General features: G+C 51.8%; 1 protein-coding gene across 1 annotated transcript in view; it reads left to right on the top strand.

Moving 5' to 3' along the window:
• Positions 1–8,707: 8,707 nt before the first annotated feature.
• The window catches only part of LOC309796273 (uncharacterized protein), a gene marked incomplete at its 5' end in the record, with an annotated part of 56,098 nt that continues 41,180 nt past the window's right edge, over positions 8,708–23,625 (top strand). Inside the window, 3 exons of the mRNA XM_082609317.1 lie at positions 8,708–8,711; positions 9,860–10,128; positions 18,527–18,599. Coding sequence (XP_082465443.1) covers positions 8,708–8,711; positions 9,860–10,128; positions 18,527–18,599 — 346 coding nt within the window. The remainder of the gene's footprint in view (positions 8,712–9,859; positions 10,129–18,526; positions 18,600–23,625) is intronic.

Below are 23,625 nucleotides of genomic sequence, written 5' to 3'. Positions count from 1 at the left end.
CCATTTGTGGGTCACCTACTCAGGGGTACAGGTCATGACTATATCACATCTCTGCTCCTCCTACCCATGTCAATGTGGTTCCTTCTTTATATCTTTAGTTGTAAAAGATATTTTCTACTAGTATTCTGGTCTTTCTCATCAATAGTTGCTCTGTATATAGTTGTAATTTTGATGTGCCCATGGGAGGAGATGTGCTAAGGGTCTTCCTACTCCACCATCTTGGTCACTTCCTGCAGTAAGCTTTTTAAAAAATACATTATTTGATGATGATTAAGCAAAACAATACTCACGAAAATGGCACTTTACTATACCATATACAAAATAATTAGGTTATTGTCACCACAGAATGTTGTCACCTATTCTACACTATAAAAATTTCAATCTCAATAGTAAACATCATTATTTTAAGAACAAAAATAACTAAGATGACAAGGGTCAATAATTTTTAAAAAACACTTACATTATAGTACTTAAATATGATAATGGAATCAAAATTGCTTTTCATTTAAGGTTGTGTTTTCTATATTACTGTAGTGGGATGAATGGTGACCCCCAAAAGATAGGTCCACATCCTAATCCCCAGAATCTGTGATTACCTTATATGGCAAAAGATGTGATTAAGTTAAGGATCTTGAGAAGAGGCACTTATTCTGGATTATCTGGGTGAGCCCTAAATGTAATCCCTTTATTAAAGAGAGGTAGAGGGAGTTTACAGACACAAGGCGGATAAGGCAATGTGAAAATAGAACAGAGAGAGATGGTGCCACAACCCAAGGAATGCCAACAGCCATCAGAAGCTGGAAGAAGCAAGAAAGAGATTGTCCCTAGAGCCTCCAGAGGGAATGTGGATCATGCAACAATTGACTTTGGACTTCTGTACTCCAGAACTGTGAGAGATAAGTTTTTGTTGTTTTAAGATACCCAGTTTGTAGTAATTTGTTATGGCAGCCTCAGGAAACTAGTACAATTATCCTTGTACAATTTTATTGTTTCTTCTTTGCCTTCTACATGAATTTCATATTCCCTATGTAGTTTCCAGTTATTGAGATACTATACTGAAAAAGGAACATAAGATGGTGAGTTCAGAAAAGAAAGCAAATGAGTCAGTAATTTTATTCTTTCCTACAGACAGGTATGCAGTTGTTTGCACATTAATCACCAATGGCTAGAGGATGCCATAAACCCTAGTCAATGTTTTGCCTTTGACCATTTGATTCTCTTCATGGAGAATCATGTCATAGGGTTCAAGAATCAATCCATAGAGTTCAGGTTTATGCATTTATTTATACTTCATTCCTTAAGTTGAAGCAAGAGGTCCCCAAACAAAGGTAGTGATGGAGGAAGAGGTCCTTGAACAATGATGATGATGGTGATGGTTTACCAAAGGAATTGGAGGAGGAGGAGCAAATCCTGTAGATAGAAGTAGCACTAGGAGAGCTGGTGGTGGGGATGGCCCTCCATCTGCCTGTGGATGTGGCAAAAGATGTCCTGAAATTTTATAGGTAACCTGAGGGCCCATACTCCTCTAATATAAATAATCCAATGTTCAAATGCTTGCAATAAAATATGCAGAGATTTTACACTACTTATTAATTTATCAATATTCAAGGACTTAACAGTACATGCAAAAGAGTTGTACAGATGTTGGATTAACATGTTAAACTCTACACAATGACTACTTCTGCTAGTACTCTAATGCTAGGAGAGTTGGAATCCTCAAAAAAACTTTGTGAAATACTATTCCAAAATTGAAAAATTAGATTTCATAATAAACATATGCAAAGAAATACTCTATCTGGCCTGGACCTGTTAGACTAGTTGGTTCAAATATGGATAATTAATAGAAGGTCATGGTTTGATCCCTTTGAGGGCTAATTAGCTTTACACAAGGTATCTGTCCCACAGTGCCAATAATCTAGCTGTCTTCTAATAACATAAGTAATATCCCTTGCATAGCAATATATGTTATCAAAGTTTTTACATCTATTATCCTTTTTTCTTTTTGGCCATGCTGCACAGTTTGGGGGATCTTAGTTCCCTGACCAGGGATCAAACCCAGGCCCACGGTAGTGAGAGCACTGAGTCTTAACCACTGGACCACCAGGGAATTCCCTATTATCCCTTTTAATCCTCACTATAACCCAGTAATATAGGTAAGGCAAGTAGTTTCATCTGTTTATAGACGACAAAACTGAGACTCCAGAAGTTTGTGACTGGTCAAACGTCACAAATTTAGTGTTAAACATGATTAGGATTTGAATGCAGTTCTTCACATACCTAATTCAGTTCCTTTTCTACTATAGCAGACTACCTGCTCATGAATGTATGTCATTTGTCATGAGACAAGGAAAGAACCTAGGTGAATGCCCTAATTTGGGAAGTGAAAAAAAGGGAGAGTAACTGACTTCTTAGAGATGTGAAAAGTGAAGTAGGAAGATGGAGGAAAAAATGAAAGCTTTACCGAAAAATTAACATATATTACAGATACAGTAAAGCAGAGTTAGGCCAAGAAAAGGCCAGCAGATTGGGTCATTTGGAGTTCACTGTTGAGTTTTTACATAACCTTTCAGTAGAATGGTAGAAACAGACCAATTCAAGCAACAAACACCTATTGAGGATCCACTACGTTAAGATGCAATCATGGGCTTCCCTGGTGGCGCAGTGGTTGAGAATCTGCCTGCCAATGCAGGGGACACGGTTCGAGCCCTGGTCTGGGAAGATCTCACATGCCGCGGAGCAACTAGGCCCGTGAGCCACAACTACTGAGCCTGCGCATCTGGAGCTTATGCTCACAACAAGAGAGACCCACGCACCGCGATGAAGAGTGGCCCCTGCTCGCGGCAACTAGAGAAAGCCCATGCACATAAACGAAGACCCAACATAGCCAAAAATAAATAAATTAATTAAATTTTTAAAAAAGATGCAATCATCACATTCTGAATATTCTCTTCAAACATAAGCCATCTTGAGGAGAGTACTTAATCAGTTGTAAAGTGTAGACTACTTAATAAAGACTTAAGTATACACGAAAGCTTTCCTCAGAGAGAATGTACTTGGGAATGTAAAGTTGATAGGTTTTGAAATGATGGTAGTCAAGATTATGGAAGTCTACAAAACCTTTTGGGATCATTAAAGTAATTGAAGATTTTCTTCATGAAAGGAAATGTAGTTCTGATGGTTAATTTTATGTGTCTACATGACTGAGCAACAGGGTGCCCAGATGTTTTGTCAAACATTATCCTGGGTGTTTCTGTGAGGGTGTTATTGGATGAATGAGATTAACATTTGAAGTGGGAGACTGAGTAAAGCAGATTGCACTCCCTAACGTGGGTGGGCCTAATCCAATCAGTTTAAGGCCTGATTACAACAAAATTACAGATCCTCCAACTAATAAGAGAGAATTCTTCCTGTCTAACTGCCTTTGAACCAGAACATCATCTTTTTTCATGCATTAGTACTCAAACTGAAACATTGGCTCTTCCTAGGTCTCAAGAGTGCTGGCTTTCCAACTATAAACCATTGGCTTTCATGGTTCTCAGGACTTTGGATTCAGACTAGAACTACACCGAAGGCTCTCCTGTGTCCCCAGCTTGCCAACTCACCCTGCAGATCTTGGGACTTGCCTGCCACCATAATCATGTGAGCCAATTCATATATATATATATGATATATATATATGATATATATACATGATACATATATATGATATATATACATATGATATATATATCCTATTGGTTCTGTTTCTCTGGAGACCTGAAAGTAATACAAAAGGGGACGCAAGTTTTCAAATTAAAATGAAAATTTTCTCTCAAAAACAGTTTTGCTTGTATAATACATTCCGTCACAAAATATTTAGGCAAATTTAAAAAAACTAATGCTCGAGTCTTTCCACACATGGAAATGATCTGTCTTAGGAAATCAGATCTGTAAAGTTATTTAAACTAAAATGTTGATATACAAGAAAGTCTGTTACTGGTCATGTTTTCCTTCCATTTAAAAGGTAATTTTCTATCACATCTTGACATGATAGAATATATATCTAGTTTCATTACCTGGGTTCAGCTTGCTGGAATTCTGTTCCAAGCTCTTTGATCTTTGCTTCCTTTTTTGGCATCTTATTTTGAGCTTAGGTTCAGGCTCTGAATTCTTCATTTATCTGCAATGATCATCACCATAAACACACACTTGATAACATATAATTTCCTGAAAGCATTAAACAACATTACATATAAAGTAAATGGAACATTCTTTGCTTCTTTAATTCCCAGCCTTTCACTCATGATTATTTTCATGAAAATTTAAAACCACTGTGTGGGGACAGGGCTAGTGCTGGTGGTGGTAGTGGTAGAAATGAAGAAATATGCCCTCAACCCAAGGCAAACAGCACCATTTTCACCGCTGGAAAAGAAAAATTATAAAAAATTTTTAAATGGGTGGGCCACATTTTCCTTCAAGTATCATGGACATTTTTATTGTTTACTGATGAAGATTAGATCTTAATAATTTATGCTGTTTTTTAATGTTATATACCATGTATTTAAGTTTAATCAATTGGAAAATGAAGGCTAAGGATAAGCTGTCAGTTCAACTTCTTAAATATATTTAACCTTGAAAAGAGATCACACTTCTAGAACATTCGAATCGATGCACATTAACACAAATTATAATCATTCTATTTCATTCTTAATTTTCTAGCTTTCTAAAAGATGTGCACCACGAAATCAGACAGTAGAATGATATTTGCCATAACGGCATTCTCCTTGAGATGGCAAATCAAAACACTTGTATACAATGTTATGAGATGGAACGTGAGAGGTAAAACCCAGTGTTAAGCCAGAGAGATCAGCTGAATGGTGGACATTCTTCTGCAGTGCCCTACCAAAACTCCTATCTCACTCAAGCCTCTAAGCAAGTCCAAACAAGCCTGCATACTTAGCATGAACACTTCTTAAGTTCAGCGAAGGAATGACATCTTATTTCACCTTTGCTGCAAGGTCACCTCAAGTCATTTTAGAAAGCTGGAGGCATATCCCAATAATGCTACTTCTATTTCTAAGAGTGAAAGATCATGTGGAACAATAAAAATTACATTAACTGTTAGTAAATATTCATTCTTAGAGTATGTTTGAACTTTAGAAATTATAAAAGGCATTCAGATCCAAGTCTGAAGAAAGAGTGGGTGAGCAGTATGGGGTCAAACCTGAAATACTACTTAATAATTGTTTTATCCATTCATACCAGAATCCCTGGAAAACGTGCCACAAGTGGTTGATCCAAATCTTCTCTAGTTTCATTAGATTTCAAACCCTCCCCAGAGCTTTCATGATCAATCAGTGATCTGATTTCCTAGTTCACTGAGATGTCAGCTTGTTCAACTTCACTACTCTCCGTGTCATGATTTCTCTGAATCCACACTCCCATCTCCCCTCCTGAAATTAGCTTCTCCTCGTGGGCTTTTTGAGCATAGTGCCTACACAAGCACACTGTCCACAACTTCCTAATGTAAATGTTCCATTGCTACCTTTGCAGAGAGGCACACAATCTTTCTGCTTGTAATTTAAAAGCAACCACACATAGAATCAGAATCACACAGGTCTGAAATATGTGAGTGGGAAGGAAGACCCTTCTTTGAAGTCCACTAATCCTTATCCTCCACGGTTAACGATGAAGAAGCTAAGATGCAAGGAGTGTGACTTACTTAAAGCCACAGCCAGGTAGTAGCATTGCTGAGATAAGATCTTACTGCTTATCATTCTATAACTAACTTCTTTCTTTTTTTTTTTGCTTTATATTGCTTCTTTAAGTGACAGAACAAGAGAGGAATACAAATAGTCATTGGGAGAACATACATGGTTTCATTCTAAATGTTAGTGAAGAGAATAAAGCATCAAACAAACACTAAAATGACTTTGTTATTATTTTCAGTGCTCCTTTCCCCAAAATATATCCTTACAGAAAGCTTTGGCAGATAGATTGTCACAGTTTGCTCCAGTCCTGTGTGACTGTTCACAGTGCCTAAAACTGAGTGGATTCTAAGATTCTCAAAGTGAGTGTTGAATGTGCTACTTAAAATAAGAACATTGGATATATAAAGGTCTATTAATCACAAAGCATGCATTTTTTTCACCAATATAAATGAAAGCTTCATGCAAACATGTGATGCTCAAGTTGTTAGAATCTATTCTAGTGACAGAAAAAGCAAAGGCATGTCTTTAGAAACCCTTAAGTAACCTCTGTGTTGCTCTGTGATGCTGGAGTGATAGAGGAAAAGTGATAATTTAATCTCCATGAAAACACAGTTTTGAAGAAATATGAAAGCACTTTAGTTTCTTGTCAGACAGATGAAAACTAGAGCTTTGAGCTTGTGCTTCAATCCTTCTCCCTTCTACCAATAGGAAAGAAATACTAAAGATTCATAGGATGTAAAAAGAAAAGGCATGAAACTTGGGTAGAACCTAGTATAACTGTAGCTATGCTTTCATGAAACAAGCAAAAGACAATCTAGGTATTTACAAAGCTGGCAATTGGGCTTCCTTGGTGGTGCAGTGGTTAGGAATCCGCCTGCCAATGCAGGGGACACGGGTTTGAGCCTTGGTTCAGGAAGATCCCACATGCTGCAGAGCAGCTAGGCCTGTGTGCCATAACTAGTGAGCCTGCGCTCTAGAGCCGGTGCTCCGCGACGAGAGAGGCCACCGCAATGAGAGGCCCACGCACGGCAATGAAGAGAGGCCACCGCAATGAGAGGCCCACGCACGGCAATGAAGAGTAGCCCCCGCTCACCTCAACTAAAAAAAGAAAGCCCACGTGCAGCCACAAAGACCCAACGCAGCCATAAATAAATAAATTAATTACTTAATTTAAAAAAAGGCTGGCAATTGCTCAAAAGCATTTGTGTAAGACATTAACATTAAAAGAAAAGAACCTCAACTTTCACCAAATCTACACGAGTTAGGAATATCCTTTTTAAAACGTGTAGTAGACAATCCGAAGAAGCTGAATGAGCTCACTCTAAGCAGAGAGGGTGGGGGGACTTGGTTTTTGTTGCTATCAAGAAGGCTGACTTTAGAGACCACAGAACATAGAACTGGATAGCCATCTCACAGATCTCCCAAGGAACTACCCACTGTAAGCAAGTGAAAGCTGAAGGAACACAGTGCGGATGTATTGAGGTTGATTGCTTCTAACCATATCTAATGTAACTTCATTTCATTTGTCACTTTAATATAATATGGCTAGTGTTTTTCTTCAATATGTATTAAGGGTGATGAGGAAGGAACAGAAGATTACACTGTAAGTGTATTTTATTAGGAAAAAGAAATTTCGGAGGTTATGGTTTGGGTCCAGAAGTATACAGTAGTTTATAATTGAAACAGTATTTAAAAGGTTTTGCAAAAGAGAAAGAAGAGGATATGTGATTAAATTAAAACTTTTAATCTAACATTTAATGATCCTTATCATTTAAAAAATTCCAACTGCTGTTTTTATCTTCTTCAAATTGGACTAGTCCATACAAGAATTAGGAAAGGAGCCTCTTTATCTCTGAATTAGAAGGGACGCCAAGAAGAATCCAAACAAACAGGCCTTGCTAAATGACCCCCCATTTACTACAATTACCTTATTTTCCTTAATCTATCATATTCCTCCATGACTGTCCACTCTTCATCACACCTAGCATAAGATACACAAGTCTAACCATTTGCTCATGAAGGATCCCATGTCACATAAAACTTATACCAAATAAATTTGTACGCCTTTCTTCTGTTAATCTGTTTTTATCAGTTTCATTTTCAGACCTAGCCGGGGACCCTAAGAAGGTTGAAAAAATACTTTTGCCTTTCTTACAATACATAACATTGACCATTTTCTAGATGGAGTGGACTTGCTAATCATGTGGTCACCCTATGTTTAACTTCTGGTGGAAGTGCCGAACTGCTTTACATGGTGTCCGCACCATTTTACATTCCCACCAGCCAGTGTATGAGGGGTTCAGTTCCTGCACATCCTTATTACACTTCTTATTTTCCATTTTTAAAATTAAAGCTGCCCTGGTAGACGTGAAGTGGCATCTCTTGTGATTTTGATGTTGATTTCCCTAATGACTAATGACGTTGAACATCTTCTCTTGCCCTCAGTGGCCATTTGCATGGAGAGAGCAATGGATTTGCAGCATGAGACCCCCCGCCTCCCCACCTCCCCCCCCCTTGCCCCTTGTGTGTGTGAACCCCTCCCAGCTCACATTGGCAAAGCCACGTAGCCTCTTTGGACCTCGATTTCCTGGCACAATGAGTAGTTACTGCATCTGTGTTCATCCAGGGAATGGAGACAGAAAAAAAGACTTTGGCTTGGATCTCTGCATGGAGAAACAGCCACTGCCCCCCAGAGTGAAGGAAAAGAAACTCACAGAGGAATCCAGATGGCCAGCTGAGATCCAGAGCCCAGGGACTGGTCAGGTAATTCCGCGTGGGGAGGAGGTGGAAGCTCTCTTCACTTTCCACCCTCAACAAGGTGGGCAAGTTGTAGCAGAGCATGAAACCCTCCCTTCACTCCCTAGGAGTTGAAGGCAGCTTCGCTTTGTGAGATTTCCTGTGTTGACCTGAAATGCAAAAAGGCAGCTGCCTGGCCAGAACTAAGCACCTCAGGGTCCTCACTGTCCTCCTCCCTTCTGCCCTGGAAATTCCCACCAGCTCTGCCCAAACAGCAGGGAATGGGTCAGAAAAGAGTCTGTGAGTCAGAGCCTGAGCCAAGGCTGGGACCAGCCGGACAGCAGGTGGTCTTGGGGGGCCCGGGCCTGTGCAGGTCCTCAGTGGGGGAGCAGAATGGAGGCAGGAAATCCTGAGGAGTTAGGGGCAGTCAGCAGGCCAGTTGTGCTGCCCTGGGGTCGTTGCAGAGCCCATGGATTTCTTTTAAGTGTTTCTTGGAAGGGTGGTTACACTGGGGAGTAGATCTGGGCATGGTGACTTTAGTTCTCCCTTGAAAAACTTCTGTATTTCTGGAGATATTTTTGCTTAAGAAATAACCAAGCAAGAATTACATTTGTCAATGGAAATAAAGAGTTAACAAAAACATCTTCACAGCCTCGACTGTTTTAGTCACCAAAAAGCTGCCGGTTACCCACGATCCTAGAGACAACTGTTTCTAAAGATCTTTCTTTGAATCTCTCTCCCGTGCTCTCTCTCCTCCGCTGCACCCCTCTGCAGGGAACAAGGTACTGGGTGGACACAAGCCCCAGTTTAACACTCCTCACCTCGGAGTGGCGGCATCACCTGTCATCTTCCTTTTCCTCTCTATGCTACGTGTGTCTCCTTGATGTGAACGTTATTTCTCTAGAGGAGCGTGTTCCTTTTCTCAACAGGAAAAAATAAGTCAAGGCACCCGCCAGGCAGGAGAAACCTGCGAGTCGCTGCGACTCCTTCGGACGCAGCACATCCCCACCCACCTAGGCGGTGTGGACACCACCTGCAGCAGCCCCGGAAAACCGCTTCGGAGGCGCTGGCTCCCTAACAGGTCCTTGGCAAAGAGCGGGAAGTGACGGGGCTTAGGGAGTGCCCTGCTCTTGGGACTCTGCCTCTTACCTGAGGAGGGAGCAATTCAAGTATTAATAACCTCAAGCATATGAAGGATACAAACTCGTCACATCGTTTGCAAGTGTACTTAAACTTCTTTCCTCTAAATAGTTTTGCGACTGTTGAACGGTAAAATTTCCCTTTTACTGTTCCTTCGCACACATCGTTGGCGGCAGGGACCCTACAAGGGGGACAAGTTGGTTCTCCCGAGCAGAGAGCAAAACACCGGAGGTTTCCTCTCAGACTTTCCCAAACTCACCTCTCCCACCTCTCGGCTCCTGGGACCAATTGAGGATGTCCCACCCCTCCCCTGGGCGGGGCCAACACCGAGGAACCCGGATTCCCAACCCCTCCTCTCCCCCTTCCCCTCCGCCCCGCCGCGCCCCACCTCCCGGGCTTCTCTGAGGAGACGCGGACGACAGGGGGCGGGGGTCGTCTACGCGGGGTCACGCAGGCGCCGCTTTACGGCAGGGGTGGGCGTGGGCGCCGTCGAGTCCCGCCGGCCCCCGCGCAAAGTTCAGAGCTGACCGGGTGTTTTCCGCTGGAGCGTGGCCTCAGCCAGGTGGGTCCCCTCAGCCTCCTTCGTTTCCTTTCCCTGACGCGGGGCGACGCGGGGCCGGGGGCTGGGCTCCGTCCGGCAGCCTTTCTGATCCCGGGGACCCTCCCCGTCCTCTAGCGTCTGGGCAGCCTATGCCTGGCGTGCGACGTAGGCCAATGGTGGCTGCATCCTGGCCGGCTCGGGGGGAGGCGGGGACGGGCCGAGGGGGCGCCGCGTGGGCCCGGCCGGGGTCTGGCGTTTAGGCGAGGCTGGCTGAGCGTGGGCGCCGGAATTGTACCGCCGCCTGAGTTCTGTGCCCTGGCGCCAGTAGGGAGAGCGTCCAAGGAGAGCCCCTCGGGAAGCGGTTCTCTGTGGTCAGAGGGCGGGGCGGGCAGGAGGAGAGTGCGGGGCCGCCAACTCCTTCTCCCTTTCCTCCCCATTTACGTGGCCGCAGGAGGGTCGGCTTGGTTGGGTGGGATTGAGTGCGCTGCCGACAGGGACTGGGCTCCCCGGAATGTATCCCTAGAGAAGTAGCATGTCCTTTCATGAATTTTTGACCTAAAAAACTGCTAGCTCCATTTTCACGTATGCATTTAACCACATGGAAGAATAAACCCCCAAATTTTCAGGGTCTCTCTGCAAGTGATGGGAATACTGGTGCTTTATGTTTTTATCTATTTACAGTTCTGTGCAAAACAGAAGGCCTTTTATTAATGAAAGAAGCAATGAAGCTTTTTAAAGAAATAATTTCAGGTTATCAAAGATAGAAGTTCATGGTCATAATACAAAATATGAATAAGGTGAGCAAGCTGTATGTGGACAAAAAACTCCAAAAGGAAAAAACCCACAAATTTTTTTTATGACACTGTTAAGGGTGCGTGTTCGTGCAAATGCTTGTTTCTTGTTACTGATAATTGGCAGAAGATTGGCCTTATTACCAAAATTTAAAAATTCGAAGAACTTCCGTAGAGATTTGATGGCATGAGAGGGCAATCGAAATTAAAGGGTCAGGGATTTTCATATAAAGGACTGTACTTTGTTTACAGTGGGATTATAACCATTTCATGGGTAAAGGGGATTTGAGACAAGTCACACTCAAGAGAGGTGAGGAAATGGCAGGTAATACAGGCCCCTCTGAAAGGGCAGGTCTTGGTTGGGAACTTATACTTTGTATGAAATTATACAGTAGTGTAGTTTTTGTTTGTATTTCCTTTATATGTGCGGCTGGGGAATCTTTTTGTGTATTTAAGAGCCTTTTGTGGCTCTTTTTCTGTGAACTAGTAATGTCTTTTTCTCTTGGTTGTTACTCTTAAATGATATCTAGAAGCTTGCTCTCTATGTTAGGAAGACTACTGATGTGAATTAAATATTTTTTTCCCGTTTATCAGTGCTTTTCTAACTTCGATTATGCTTTTTTCGTTAGCATGGTAAATTTTAGGTGTTCACATTTATCCTTTGTTTTTTTTAATGGATTTTTGGGTCAGACGTACAAAAGGCTTTTCCTGCTCCCGAGCTATAAAGGAATCTTGCCCATTATTTCTTCTAGTAGTTAGTTGTATGGTTCTGTGCATTGTACCTTTAATTCTTGGATGCCTGTACACTTCATCGTGGTGTATTGTGAGAGGTGTGGGACTATGAGCCTATTCTAGATGGGTATCACTTTGTCCCAAGGCTGTCTGTACTCATTGATTTGGGAGGCTGCCTCAGCGTATACTGAATTCTTGTATATCTTCACGTCTGTTCTTGAACTTTGTGTTCTACTATATATTTTCACATGTGGTATGACTAGTTCTCTCACAACATGGCTATTCATTGTCATAACGCTCTTGGATATCTCTGCCTGTTTGTTTTCCCTTATTAACAGTGGAAAATAACAAAGTGTTCAAAAGCCTTTTGGATTTTCTTTGGGATTAGAATGGATTGCTTGATTAACTGATGAAGAATTGTTATGTTCTGGAGTCTAAGTCTGTTTATCCGAGAATGTAGTACATCTTTATTCTTGTTTAAGTCTACTTGTCTGTCCTACGGGAATTTTACTAAAGTTTTCCTCCCGTAGATTTTCATGTGTGTATTAACATTGCCCTAAGCATATAATCTTTCATCACTGATAATTTAAAATCCTGTAAACTTTGTTTCTAACTGGATATTTATTTATGGAATTGGCTTATAAAAGACATTGGTAAAGCACTTGATTGTCAGGACTTTTGTTAATTTTCTCGGTTTCAGTGAATGGTATATTTTCCATATTCTAATCAACCCTTCGAAAGGTTAGAACTTTGTGAAACGTACCCCTCCGAGTGCTGGATTTTTGAGCACTGGGTGGGTAAAGTCGGGGAAAAAGAAGTTAAAAATCAACGTCTCTGAAATGTTTTCCCTCTTACGCGCACTGTTGCAGAGTCAAGTGTCACTAATTTTCTAAAACACCTCGTTGTAGGGATACCGAAACCCTTGGTTTCCCTTTTTTTTTACACACTTCTAAGATTTCTAAACATTTTGCAAGTTAATGTTAAGTGGAAAGGATGCTGAGACCCTCCTATTTATTAAGCCAGTGACTAGGTCCTGACCCACACAAGCTCCCTACCCAAGGCTGTGAGCAAGGTGGTATAACTGTGCCCTTTTGACCAAAGTTAACACCCGGACATATAAAGAGGCCTGTCTGCTTGAGGTCCCAGGTGTCTTTCCAAACAGGAGGAACTTGAAATCAATAGGAAACAAGGAATTAGGGGCTCAGTTGATTATTATGGACAAGAAGTATTGATAACAGACATTGATCCGGTGATTCCAGAAGAGGATGAATATCTCAATAAATGTATAATGAAAGGGTAGAGACATCCTTCCCAATACATAACAAGATGGGCTTAAGAAACTCTAGAGATTAAGACCCAGACATTATTAACAGGGTCAGAACAAAACAACCGTAATATATTTGCATTACCCTTCCTTTGCATTGCCTAGTAAAAGGGATAAACATCTTCTCTGTTGAAACAAACGGTTACCAAATACTGATGATTTTCTTCTGGAAAGACTTCTTCCACTGATATTTTTTGTTCTTTTATGACGCAGAGACCCTACATTAGTGATTGGGTGGGTGAAGCTATAAAATGCTTTTAAAAAGGAAATGCTAGACTTGGCATTACCTAAAGATAGGGCTTTTTACACTGATTTAGAGCAATTTATATTTAATTTATATTTATAATTTATATTTAATTCCTGGCATTGTGTTAAACAGTGGTAAACAGAGTGACCCTCCACCAACACTGGTTCCTTTGGTGTCTCTGATACGGAATGTACCTCCTCTGGGCTGACCTGTGTGTAAAACCATCAGGCTGGCCTCTCTGTGACTGTAGACTGTACCTCAGCTAGCACTAGTAAGCAGGGGCTAGGACCACGTGTGGTGCATCTGCTGAGGTCTCTTGCCCTACTCCAGTGCTAAGGACACAAAAACGGATAGGGAATAGGTTCAGATCCACTGCTAGCTACCTGGATGAGGATCCTTTCGTTTTTCTGGCCAGGAGACAGGCTAAGATGACCAAAGGAGATGAGGGAGGGGTGATGAGGAAGGGCAGAATGGCATTTCTGGTGCAATACTGCCATCAAGAGGAACTCATTCCCACATGCCAAACACACTGCACTGAGACGCCACAGTGGAGGCCCCGCAGGATGGAGGGCCAGACTTTGAGGCGCGCCCCTCTGAAGTGGCCAGGTTGATGAGCCATGTTGCTTTTGCCAGGTTGGGCAGGGGTTGGCATTTCGTTTTTCCCTGGGCCAAGGGCAGAGGGAGAGGGCCTGGGGGAGGGGAAGGGGAAGGGGAAGGGCAGGTTGCCACTCGTGGTGCAGTACTGCCATCAAGAGGAACGGGTCCGCCGATGCCGCGAACCCCTATGCCGCGAACCCCGTACCCGTCCCTTCGTGGGGAGGAGTGACAAGGGATCGAAGTCGGGAACACTGGACAGTGGCCCCTGGAAGTCAAGAGCCCCGCCTGGGAAGGGGCGGGAAGCATGGCCCAAGGCCCGGCGGTGCCGTGGACGCTCCAGAGACAGGCAGTGGCACAGGGCGCACAGCCCGGCCGCCTGGCGTGTGGGGCTACAGGAAGCGGAGTCTCGGTGGACCCTGGAGGCCGCCACTTCCGGGCGGGACTAGAGGAAGCTGCTCCGAAGGAGGCCAGGCGATGGTTCTCCGGGCACTTGGCCGCGTGTCCCTTCCCCTCGGAGCCAGAGCAGGTTCGGCCTGGGCGGGCCCAGGGCCCCGGAAGCCTCTCTGGGCCGCGGGGCGGCCCAGCCAGAGACCACCGCGGGCCACGGGAGTTGTGCCGCCCTTGGCGGCAGCGGCCGAGGCGGGCCCAGTGACCTTTTGCTCTCCAGCTCAGAGACGACACGTGGAGCCTGGCTACCCAGTGCCGAGGGTGCCCGAGGCCCAGTGAGAGCTGGCAGTCGGAGTCCAGAAGGGGACGGCGCTCGCGGGACGCAGGAGCCACCGCAGGAGGAGACCTTCACCTGTGCCCAAGAGTCTAGTCGGTGGCTGCGGTGCCATCTCCCAGGGTCTCCGGGATTGTGGCCCAGGCCTGGCCTGGCCTGTCCCGAGGGCTCCCGGACCGGGTTCCCGGAGAGGAGAGGGCAGGACCCGAGAGGAGAGAAGCTGAGGTGAGCCCCGCCGAGTGGACCCCCGGGCCAGGCATTTGCAGCACGCTTCAGCGTTCTCCCCACGAGGCCCTGAGCCTCAGTTCAGCGACGAGAAGGCAAGGCCCCGGCTTGCACTGCGGCCTGGCCCTCCAGGCCTCGGCCCTGTGCTTGCACCTGCAGCCCAGCCAGGGAATCAAGGGGAAGAGATCTGAAGAGGCTGCCTGAAGCTCAGGTCTGTTGGACTGAGAGAAACGCCTCCCCGCCTTGCCCTCTCCCCCATGACCACCACTCATCCAGCTTGTCTGCGAAGGCCAGGAACGAGGTGCATACCCCTGGGCACACGGGGCTGCCTTCAAGTCCCGGGCTGACCCGATAGGCCGCTTCTGGAACAAGCTGTGCGGTGTCTCGTTCCTGCCCTTTGCCCAGCTCTTCCCTGCCCGGGTGGGGGTGCGTGGTGGGCTGGTTTGGGGGCCCGGTCCCAGGGCGGGGGAGGGTCGGGGTGCGGTGTGGAGGGAGGGCTTCCGACTGGGAGCAAGTCTCCAGGCTGGACCCCTCCCTCCCTCCACACGTACCCCTCCTGGAAGGGTGCTGAAACCCGCCCCGCGCCCCTCTCTTTTCGCGCCTGTGAGTGGCCCGACACGTTGTCAGGCGACCTTACGTGGGCAGAGCCTTTCCTTGGGGCCTGGTCCTGAGGGAACTATGCGCTCTGACTGTTCGCCGGCCCCAGGTGCTCTCAGTGTGCCCCTCTGGCCGGGGCCAGCGGCTGCCTCTGCAGAACGTGGAGCCGCTTGTGAAAAATCCCAGGAGTCTTCCCCAAACGAGAGGACCCCCGGGTCGTCCACAGGGAGGGAGGCCTAGGAATAGGGCGTCCCCCGGCCGCAAAGCTCCTGTTCCCGAGGAAGACGGACCTGGAGCCCCTCGCTGCGGACGGTGCCGTCCCTCTGTGCGTACCGGTCATGGCCCACTTCCATCCCATCGCGGGTGGGTCCTGGATACCCTGTGTCCCAAGGCCCAGGAAGGGCCTCCCGGGATCCGGCGGGCCCTGGGACCCGGACTCTCTTGGAGGGAGCCAGAAGTAAACAGACCGAAACACAGCTGGAACTGTGAGAGAGTGGAACGTGCAGTGTGCCCCTGCATTACTCTTCCTGGTCTGCGTCTGGCAGCAAGCAGGAAGGAGGAAAGGTTCTCCGGGCTGTCTGCGGGGTGCTGCCCCCGACAGGGGACCGGGCGGCCACCTCCTCCCCTCTCCCCGTGGTCCACGGTGGCTGGGCCCGGGGCCACCGCCGGGGCACCGGCAACGGGTCCTGGGTCCCCGGTGGCCCTGAGACCCCAGGGACCCCACTGGCCGACCTCACTCCTGCCGGGAGGCCCAGGATCCAGGGCCCAGATGCCCTGGGGTGGAGCTTCAGCTCCTTGTTCCTGAACATGGCGGCTGCCGAGGCCCCGGCCCCGAGAGTGGGGAGCGCGGCGGGCCGGGCCTGGCAGCCAGGGGCTCCTCGGTGGGCGAGCCCGGCCCCGAACCCCACCGCGTGTCGCTTCCACACCTACTCTGGAGGCGTGCCCGGCGGCCAGGTTCGGCCCGGGAGTCCTCTGAGTGCTCCAAAGGCAGCCCTCCTCCCGTCACAGGCCTTCCCCAAGGTACATCCACAGGCAGGGGCTGGAGGCCGTGCTCAAAAAGCTTCCGCTTGATGGCACTGTTGCTCCAGAAATGCCCAGCACCTTCGCGAGCGCGGCCTCTCCCTCCGCCCTTTGCGGATCAAAAAAGGCCCAGGGACAGAGGCCCAGGGAGGCCCAAGAGCCATCCTAGCCTTCCGAGTGGGGTGGGCCCTGCTGGGGGGTTGGGGGAGGTGGTGTCTCTTCCTTTGGGGGCTTCTCCTTGGCAGTAGGAGCGCACAGGTAGAGGCATCCCAAGGAACCCTTGCATCGGTGGGTCCATCTCCACACCCCTCTGGGAGCGGTTTCGAGTCCACGTTGCCTGGGCCACATGTCCTGGCGACCGGGACCCTGTCATGTCTGCACACCTTAGGACGGGCACCCACCTGGTTCGTGTCGGGCAGAACCCTAGCTCTCTCAGGACATTGATTCCCAGCTAGAGGTGGCACAAGGACCTGGGTTTCTCCTCTTCCTGCGTGGTTGCCTCTCTGCTGTTCTCATCCAGGTACGTGAACTGGCTTAAGGGCTCAGGAGCAGGCCCGAGAGGGTCTAGGCCACTGTGGCAGCGGGAGGAACTGACGGGGTGCCAGGGAGCTGGGGCAGATTGCCCCTGCTCAGCTCCAGGGGTGTCAGTCAGGCAGTCACTCTGCCATGGAGTGCCCGGGGTAGGGGGTGCAGGGAGGTGGTTTGGAGTTGCTGGGACAGGGGTAGGTCCGGTCCGCAAAGGCAGGTGACCTTGGGGAGGGCCATCTGTTCAGCAGACCCTTCTGGGGAGCTCTCCACGGGAGTGTGTCTGTACTCTGGCCTCAAACCCCCCGGACTCGTTCCCTGCTCCACTCGTTCATTCGTAAACACGCAGGTACACGGACGTGTGCGTGGGCGCGCGTGCGTATCACGCGTGCGTCATATGTAAGCACGTGTACGTACGCTTCTAGAGCGTGTACAAAAGGTCCCTTCTCTTGTACTTTTTCCCTGTAAGCGCCTCGGGGGCGCCGCCGTGGATAGAACTTTCTGCCAGTCAAAGCCAAAGCCCTCACCGTTGCTCGGTGGCCGCTCCCAAGTTGTCCCCGTGTGCGGAGGGAAGCACGCGTCCTTTCTGCCAGCGTATGTATGCTCCCGGGGTTGAATGCAGGTGAAGCCAACGGGCCGCAGAGGGCTGTGTGCATGTCGCCTGCTCCCTGATCCCACCAGGCTCACGTAGTGATAGGTAGTCTTCTGCCTTTTCGGCTGCTCTCACGGCACTATGGGCGTGCCGTGGCGTTGGCACGTCTGTGCGGAGTCGACGTCGTGTTCCGCTAGGTCCCCTCTGGTTCTTTTCGGACAGCTGCCCAGGGTAGGGTGCCCTTGTGTGTGCCCGGAGGCAGGAGCATAGGATGTCTCACGTGCCCCTCGTCTTTGGGCGCTGGGCTTCCGCCTTGTTCCTCCCTCTCCTCTCGTGTCTCCCACGGAACCGGCTCTGAGGCGCGGGCCACTGAGTCGTAGTTACCAGGGTGTGGGTGAGCGAGAGCAGGGTACGTTTTCCGGCGTCCGCCTCCACCCAGAGGAGAGGAGCAGGGTAAATCTCAAGTGGGCCACGTCCCAGAGCACGTGCCCTTATGCCCGGAAAGTCCGTGCGGTGGACCTTTGTGCGGCCCGAGGGGAGACGAGTTGGTGCCCCTTTACCCACGCGTCGTAGGAGCCGCTGGCAAGTTGTGGAGGACGCGCGCGGGCTTGCCAGGATGCCTGGGGGTGTCCCGCCGTAGTCCCACGGGTGCAGAGGCGAGGAGACACGCTCTGCGCCTGTAAACGCCAGGGTGTGATGGCTGTGCTTCCCACCGGAAAGCGTTTTGGGGGGATGACGGGATCAAGGGTTTCACCGGACGCGCTTCTTTGTGTACAGACTGCTTCTGTCTTAACGGCCCCCCCTGCCCCGGATGGCACCCGTGCCATTTCGGAAGGACGAGTGGAGCTGATTCTTCATGCTTGCGCCTTGTTCGGAAGTGTTTGGTTGACCCGGGGGTGCCGGTACGAATAGGAACCGAAGGCACTCTCTCTCAGGGTTACTCTGGCGGGGGTGTACGCGGACCGCCCCCCCCCCCCCACCCCGTTCACCAGCACCGTGGCGGTCCCACACTGAGTGATGGGCGTTGTTTGTCTCTTTATCATTGCAGAGGAGACAGAGCGGAAGAAAGGAGGAAGAGGGAAATCGGGGACGTCGGTCACCTCCAGGCGCTGGTGTTCTGGGTGAGTGCGTGCTCCTTGTTCTCTCCCCTTACGCCGTCTGAAATAGTCTATTTCATCAGAGGAAAAAGGCAGTGATTCTGGTAGTTCGGCAAGGCTCAAGAAGGAGGGACTCCCAGGTGGGATCGCGTGGCACGGGGACACCGGTGTACTGTGCCGGAGTTCTTGGCCATGGTAGGAAAGGCCCTCGAGTCAGATCCTGACTGGGGAGCCGGAAGAAAGAGGTGCATGGGCGAGCCTCTAAGAGCATCTGTGTACGGTTACCCTAGGTGATGGGTACGTGGCATTTGAGGTCAGTGCCCTGCGGGAGCGGGGAGAGTGAAAAGGGATCGGGCCCGGGCCGCTTGCACCGGCACCAGGACCCGGGCTGGGCTCCAGCCTCCGTGAAGCCAACCGCCCGTGACGTGATCACTCGGCGCCCCACCTCACCCCCGAGATGCAGCAGTGCCAGCCCAGCCCGACGTGGGGGCCGGCGGTGGGAGACCCTTTGAGGGAGAGCCAGGCCTCGTGGGCTTTTTGCCTCCTGTGCTCTGAGGGGAGCCCGTGATAGCTGTTCCTCCCGTCCTCTCCCGATCGCTCTTGGGCCCAGCTCTCTCCACCACGGCCCTCCACCAAGCCAGGAAGGACTCGGGAACGTGCCCTTGCGGGATGATGAAGAGGGGGCGCCTGCTGGGCGGCGTGGAGGTCTGGCCCGGGGCAGCCCGCTGTAGGGCTCCTTGCACTCCCCAAGTCTGCCTCTTGGACAGAGGCGACCAAGGAACTTGACAGTGCGGGGCCTTTCAGGAGGTGTACGTCCCTTCTTCCGTGTGGGAAATGTGGCCTGAGTGGGTGCGTGACCAGCAGCCGGAGGTGTTTTCTTTCTGTCTCTGTGTGTTCCTTCTCCCTCCTGTCTTCTGTTGAAACAGTCTTGCCGGGAGCAGGGCGCCTCCTACCCTGGCTCAGAGTAATTGAAGGCTTCTCCAGGTGGGCTGGTGAGCGTGTGGCGCCGTGGTTTAGCGAGGCGTCACGGCACAGGGGTCGGCGGCGTGGCTGCCGTTTGGTGGTTAGCGAAGGGCGGAGACAGGGTTCGAGCAGCAAGGGCAGCGTGGCCTTTCTGGGGTGACTCTGCCTTCCCGAGGACCCTGTTTGGCCATCCCAAGAGCCCTTCACGGTACTATCTGGGCGTCGAGTCAAGTCATCCGGCGTGGGGCGTGGGTCCCGGAAGACGTGCACTCGGCACGGCGGGGCTCTTTTGGGTTTTCTTTCCTCGACGCACCTCAGTACCGCGGCTTGAAAGAATTGCCAAGGCCCGGAGGCGCAGCCGATTCGGAGTTAGAGGAAGAGAGGAAGACGTGCTGAGACAAAAGCGAGGGAAGAGGAGAGAAGACGCGATCACTTCCCGTCCCGTCCCGTCCCGTCCCTCCGGTTCCTTCCAGCACGGAGGACGCGTGGTGCTTCCCGAGGCGGCGGTGAACCCGAGCTCTCTTCTCTTTCCAAGGCCTCGTGTCCCCGGAGCACTTGGCATCCAGAGTGTGTTCCTTCAGCCAACATGGGTGGGGCCGGTGGCAGCAGTGGACCCAGTGGCCCGCCCCGCCCTCCATCCAAGACAGCACAACCAGGCAGGCGCTGAGAGGACGCTTAAGGGCAGGAACCTGTGTCTAAACCACATTCCCCAGTGCACCGGAAAGAAACGAAAGAGGGGTCCCCGGTGGCTCCCAGTCGCTCCGAGGTGTAAAGCACAGCGAGTTGGCGGGAGACGACACCCACCCACACACCCACCCCGGGGGTGTCTTCCCATCCCTGGCCTTCCCCTGGGCGGTGTCAGGAGACTGACCCGCTCTGGCGTCTCTGGGGCAGCGCCCGGCCGCCCTCCCTTCGGACCCGTGTGTGCCACCGTCCACGCCTGAACACCAAACCCCACTCCCAGCCCCCCGCCCCCGGGCCGCCATGGGAGAAGAGCCAGGTCCTCGGGGGCCGTCCATCGTCTTGCCATAGGAGGCCGAGCTCGCCCCGCACCGCGTCTGTGCCTGTGGGCCGCCGCCGGCCCTTTGCTTCGGGCTGCTTGCCCGTCGGTGACTGGTGAGAAGGTGCCTCGCCAGGCACCGGCCAGACGTGACTGGATCTGTGTGCTCACACTCAGAGTGTTTCCCGAGGTCTTAGGCAAATGTGGGTTGCTAAAGACACAGCTGCCGGTCCCCGGCTGGGTGCCTGGATGCGGAGTCATAAAGGCAGGCGAAGAGGGCCCCACAGAGACGAGGCTCCGCAGGATGGAGGGCCAGACGTTGAGGCGCGCCCCTCTGAAGTGGCCAGGTTGATGAGCCATGTTGCTTTTGCCAGGTTGGGCAGGGGTTGGCATTTCGTTTTTCCCTGGGCCAAGGGCAGAGGGAGAGGGCCTGGGGGAGGGGAAGGGGAAGGGGAAGGGCAGGTTGCCACTCGTGGTGCAGTACTGCCATCAAGAGGAACGGGTCCGCCGATGCCGCGAACCCCTATGCCGCGAACCCCGTACCCGTCCCTTCGTGGGGAGGAGTGACAAGGGATCGAAGTCGGGAACACTGGACAGTGGCCCCTGGAAGTCAAGAGCCCCGCCTGGGAAGGGGCGGGAAGCATGGCCCAAGGCCCGGCGGTGCCGTGGACGCTCCAGAGACGGGCAGTGGCACAGGGCGCACAGCCCGGCCGCCTGGCGTGTGGGGCTACAGGAAGCGGAGTCTCGGTGGACCCTGGAGGCCGCCACTTCCGGGCGGGACTAGAGGAAGCTGCTCCGAAGGAGGCCAGGCGATGGTTCTCCGGGCACTTGGCCGCGTGTCCCTTCCCCTCGGAGCCAGAGCAGGTTCGGCCTGGGCGGGCCCAGGGCCCCGGAAGCCTCTCTGGGCCGCGGGGCGGCCCAGCCAGAGACCACCGCGGGCCACGGGAGTTGTGCCGCCCTTGGCGGCAGCGGCCGAGGCGGGCCCAGTGACCTTTTGCTCTCCAGCTCAGAGAGGACACGTGGAGCCTGGCTACCCAGTGCCGAGGGTGCCCGAGGCCCAGTGAGAGCTGGCAGTCGGAGTCCAGAAGGGGACGGCGCTCGCGGGACGCAGGAGCCACCGCAGGAGGAGACCTTCACCTGTGCCCAAGAGTCTAGTCGGTGGCTGCGGTGCCATCTCCCAGGGTCTCCGGGATTGTGGCCCAGGCCTGGCCTGGCCTGTCCCGAGGGCTCCCGGACCGGGTTCCCGGAGAGGAGAGGGCAGGACCCGAGAGGAGAGAAGCTGAGGTGAGCCCCGCCGAGTGGACCCCCGGGCCAGGCATTTGCAGCACGCTTCAGCGTTCTCCCCACGAGGCCCTGAGCCTCAGTTCAGCGACGAGAAGGCAAGGCCCCGGCTTGCACTGCGGCCTGGCCCTCCAGGCCTCGGCCCTGTGCTTGCACCTGCAGCCCAGCCAGGGAATCAAGGGGAAGAGATCTGAAGAGGCTGCCTGAAGCTCAGGTCTGTTGGACTGAGAGAAACGCCTCCCCGCCTTGCCCTCTCCCCCATGACCACCACTCATCCAGCTTGTCTGCGAAGGCCAGGAACGAGGTGCATACCCCTGGGCACACGGGGCTGCCTTCAAGTCCCGGGCTGACCCGATAGGCCGCTTCTGGAACAAGCTGTGCGGTGTCTCGTTCCTGCCCTTTGCCCAGCTCTTCCCTGCCCGGGTGGGGGTGCGTGGTGGGCTGGTTTGGGGGCCCGGTCCCAGGGCGGGGGAGGGTCGGGGTGCGGTGTGGAGGGAGGGCTTCCGACTGGGAGCAAGTCTCCAGGCTGGACCCCTCCCTCCCTCCACACGTACCCCTCCTGGAAGGGTGCTGAAACCCGCCCCGCGCCCCTCTCTTTTCGCGCCTGTGAGTGGCCCGACACGTTGTCAGGCGACCTTACGTGGGCAGAGCCTTTCCTTGGGGCCTGGTCCTGAGGGAACTATGCGCTCTGACTGTTCGCCGGCCCCAGGTGCTCTCAGTGTGCCCCTCTGGCCGGGGCCAGCGGCTGCCTCTGCAGAACGTGGAGCCGCTTGTGAAAAATCCCAGGAGTCTTCCCCAAACGAGAGGACCCCCGGGTCGTCCACAGGGAGGGAGGCCTAGGAATAGGGCGTCCCCCGGCCGCAAAGCTCCTGTTCCCGAGGAAGACGGACCTGGAGCCCCTCGCTGCGGACGGTGCCGTCCCTCTGTGCGTACCGGTCATGGCCCACTTCCATCCCATCGCGGGTGGGTCCTGGATACCCTGTGTCCCAAGGCCCAGGAAGGGCCTCCCGGGATCCGGCGGGCCCTGGGACCCGGACTCTCTTGGAGGGAGCCAGAAGTAAACAGACCGAAACACAGCTGGAACTGTGAGAGAGTGGAACGTGCAGTGTGCCCCTGCATTACTCTTCCTGGTCTGCGTCTGGCAGCAAGCAGGAAGGAGGAAAGGTTCTCCGGGCTGTCTGCGGGGTGCTGCCCCCGACAGGGGACCGGGCGGCCACCTCCTCCCCTCTCCCCGTGGTCCACGGTGGCTGGGCCCGGGGCCACCGCCGGGGCACCGGCAACGGGTCCTGGGTCCCCGGTGGCCCTGAGACCCCAGGGACCCCACTGGCCGACCTCACTCCTGCCGGGAGGCCCAGGATCCAGGGCCCAGATGCCCTGGGGTGGAGCTTCAGCTCCTTGTTCCTGAACATGGCGGCTGCCGAGGCCCCGGCCCCGAGAGTGGGGAGCGCGGCGGGCCGGGCCTGGCAGCCAGGGGCTCCTCGGTGGGCGAGCCCGGCCCCGAACCCCACCGCGTGTCGCTTCCACACCTACTCTGGAGGCGTGCCCGGCGGCCAGGTTCGGCCCGGGAGTCCTCTGAGTGCTCCAAAGGCAGCCCTCCTCCCGTCACAGGCCTTCCCCAAGGTACATCCACAGGCAGGGGCTGGAGGCCGTGCTCAAAAAGCTTCCGCTTGATGGCACTGTTGCTCCAGAAATGCCCAGCACCTTCGCGAGCGCGGCCTCTCCCTCCGCCCTTTGCGGATCAAAAAAGGCCCAGGGACAGAGGCCCAGGGAGGCCCAAGAGCCATCCTAGCCTTCCGAGTGGGGTGG

This window comes from Mesoplodon mirus (genome assembly GCF_964341445.2).
Source record: "Mesoplodon mirus genome assembly, chromosome: X".
Taxonomy (NCBI): Eukaryota; Metazoa; Chordata; class Mammalia; order Artiodactyla; family Ziphiidae; genus Mesoplodon; species Mesoplodon mirus.
This window is presented reverse-complemented; position numbering and strand designations above follow the sequence as displayed.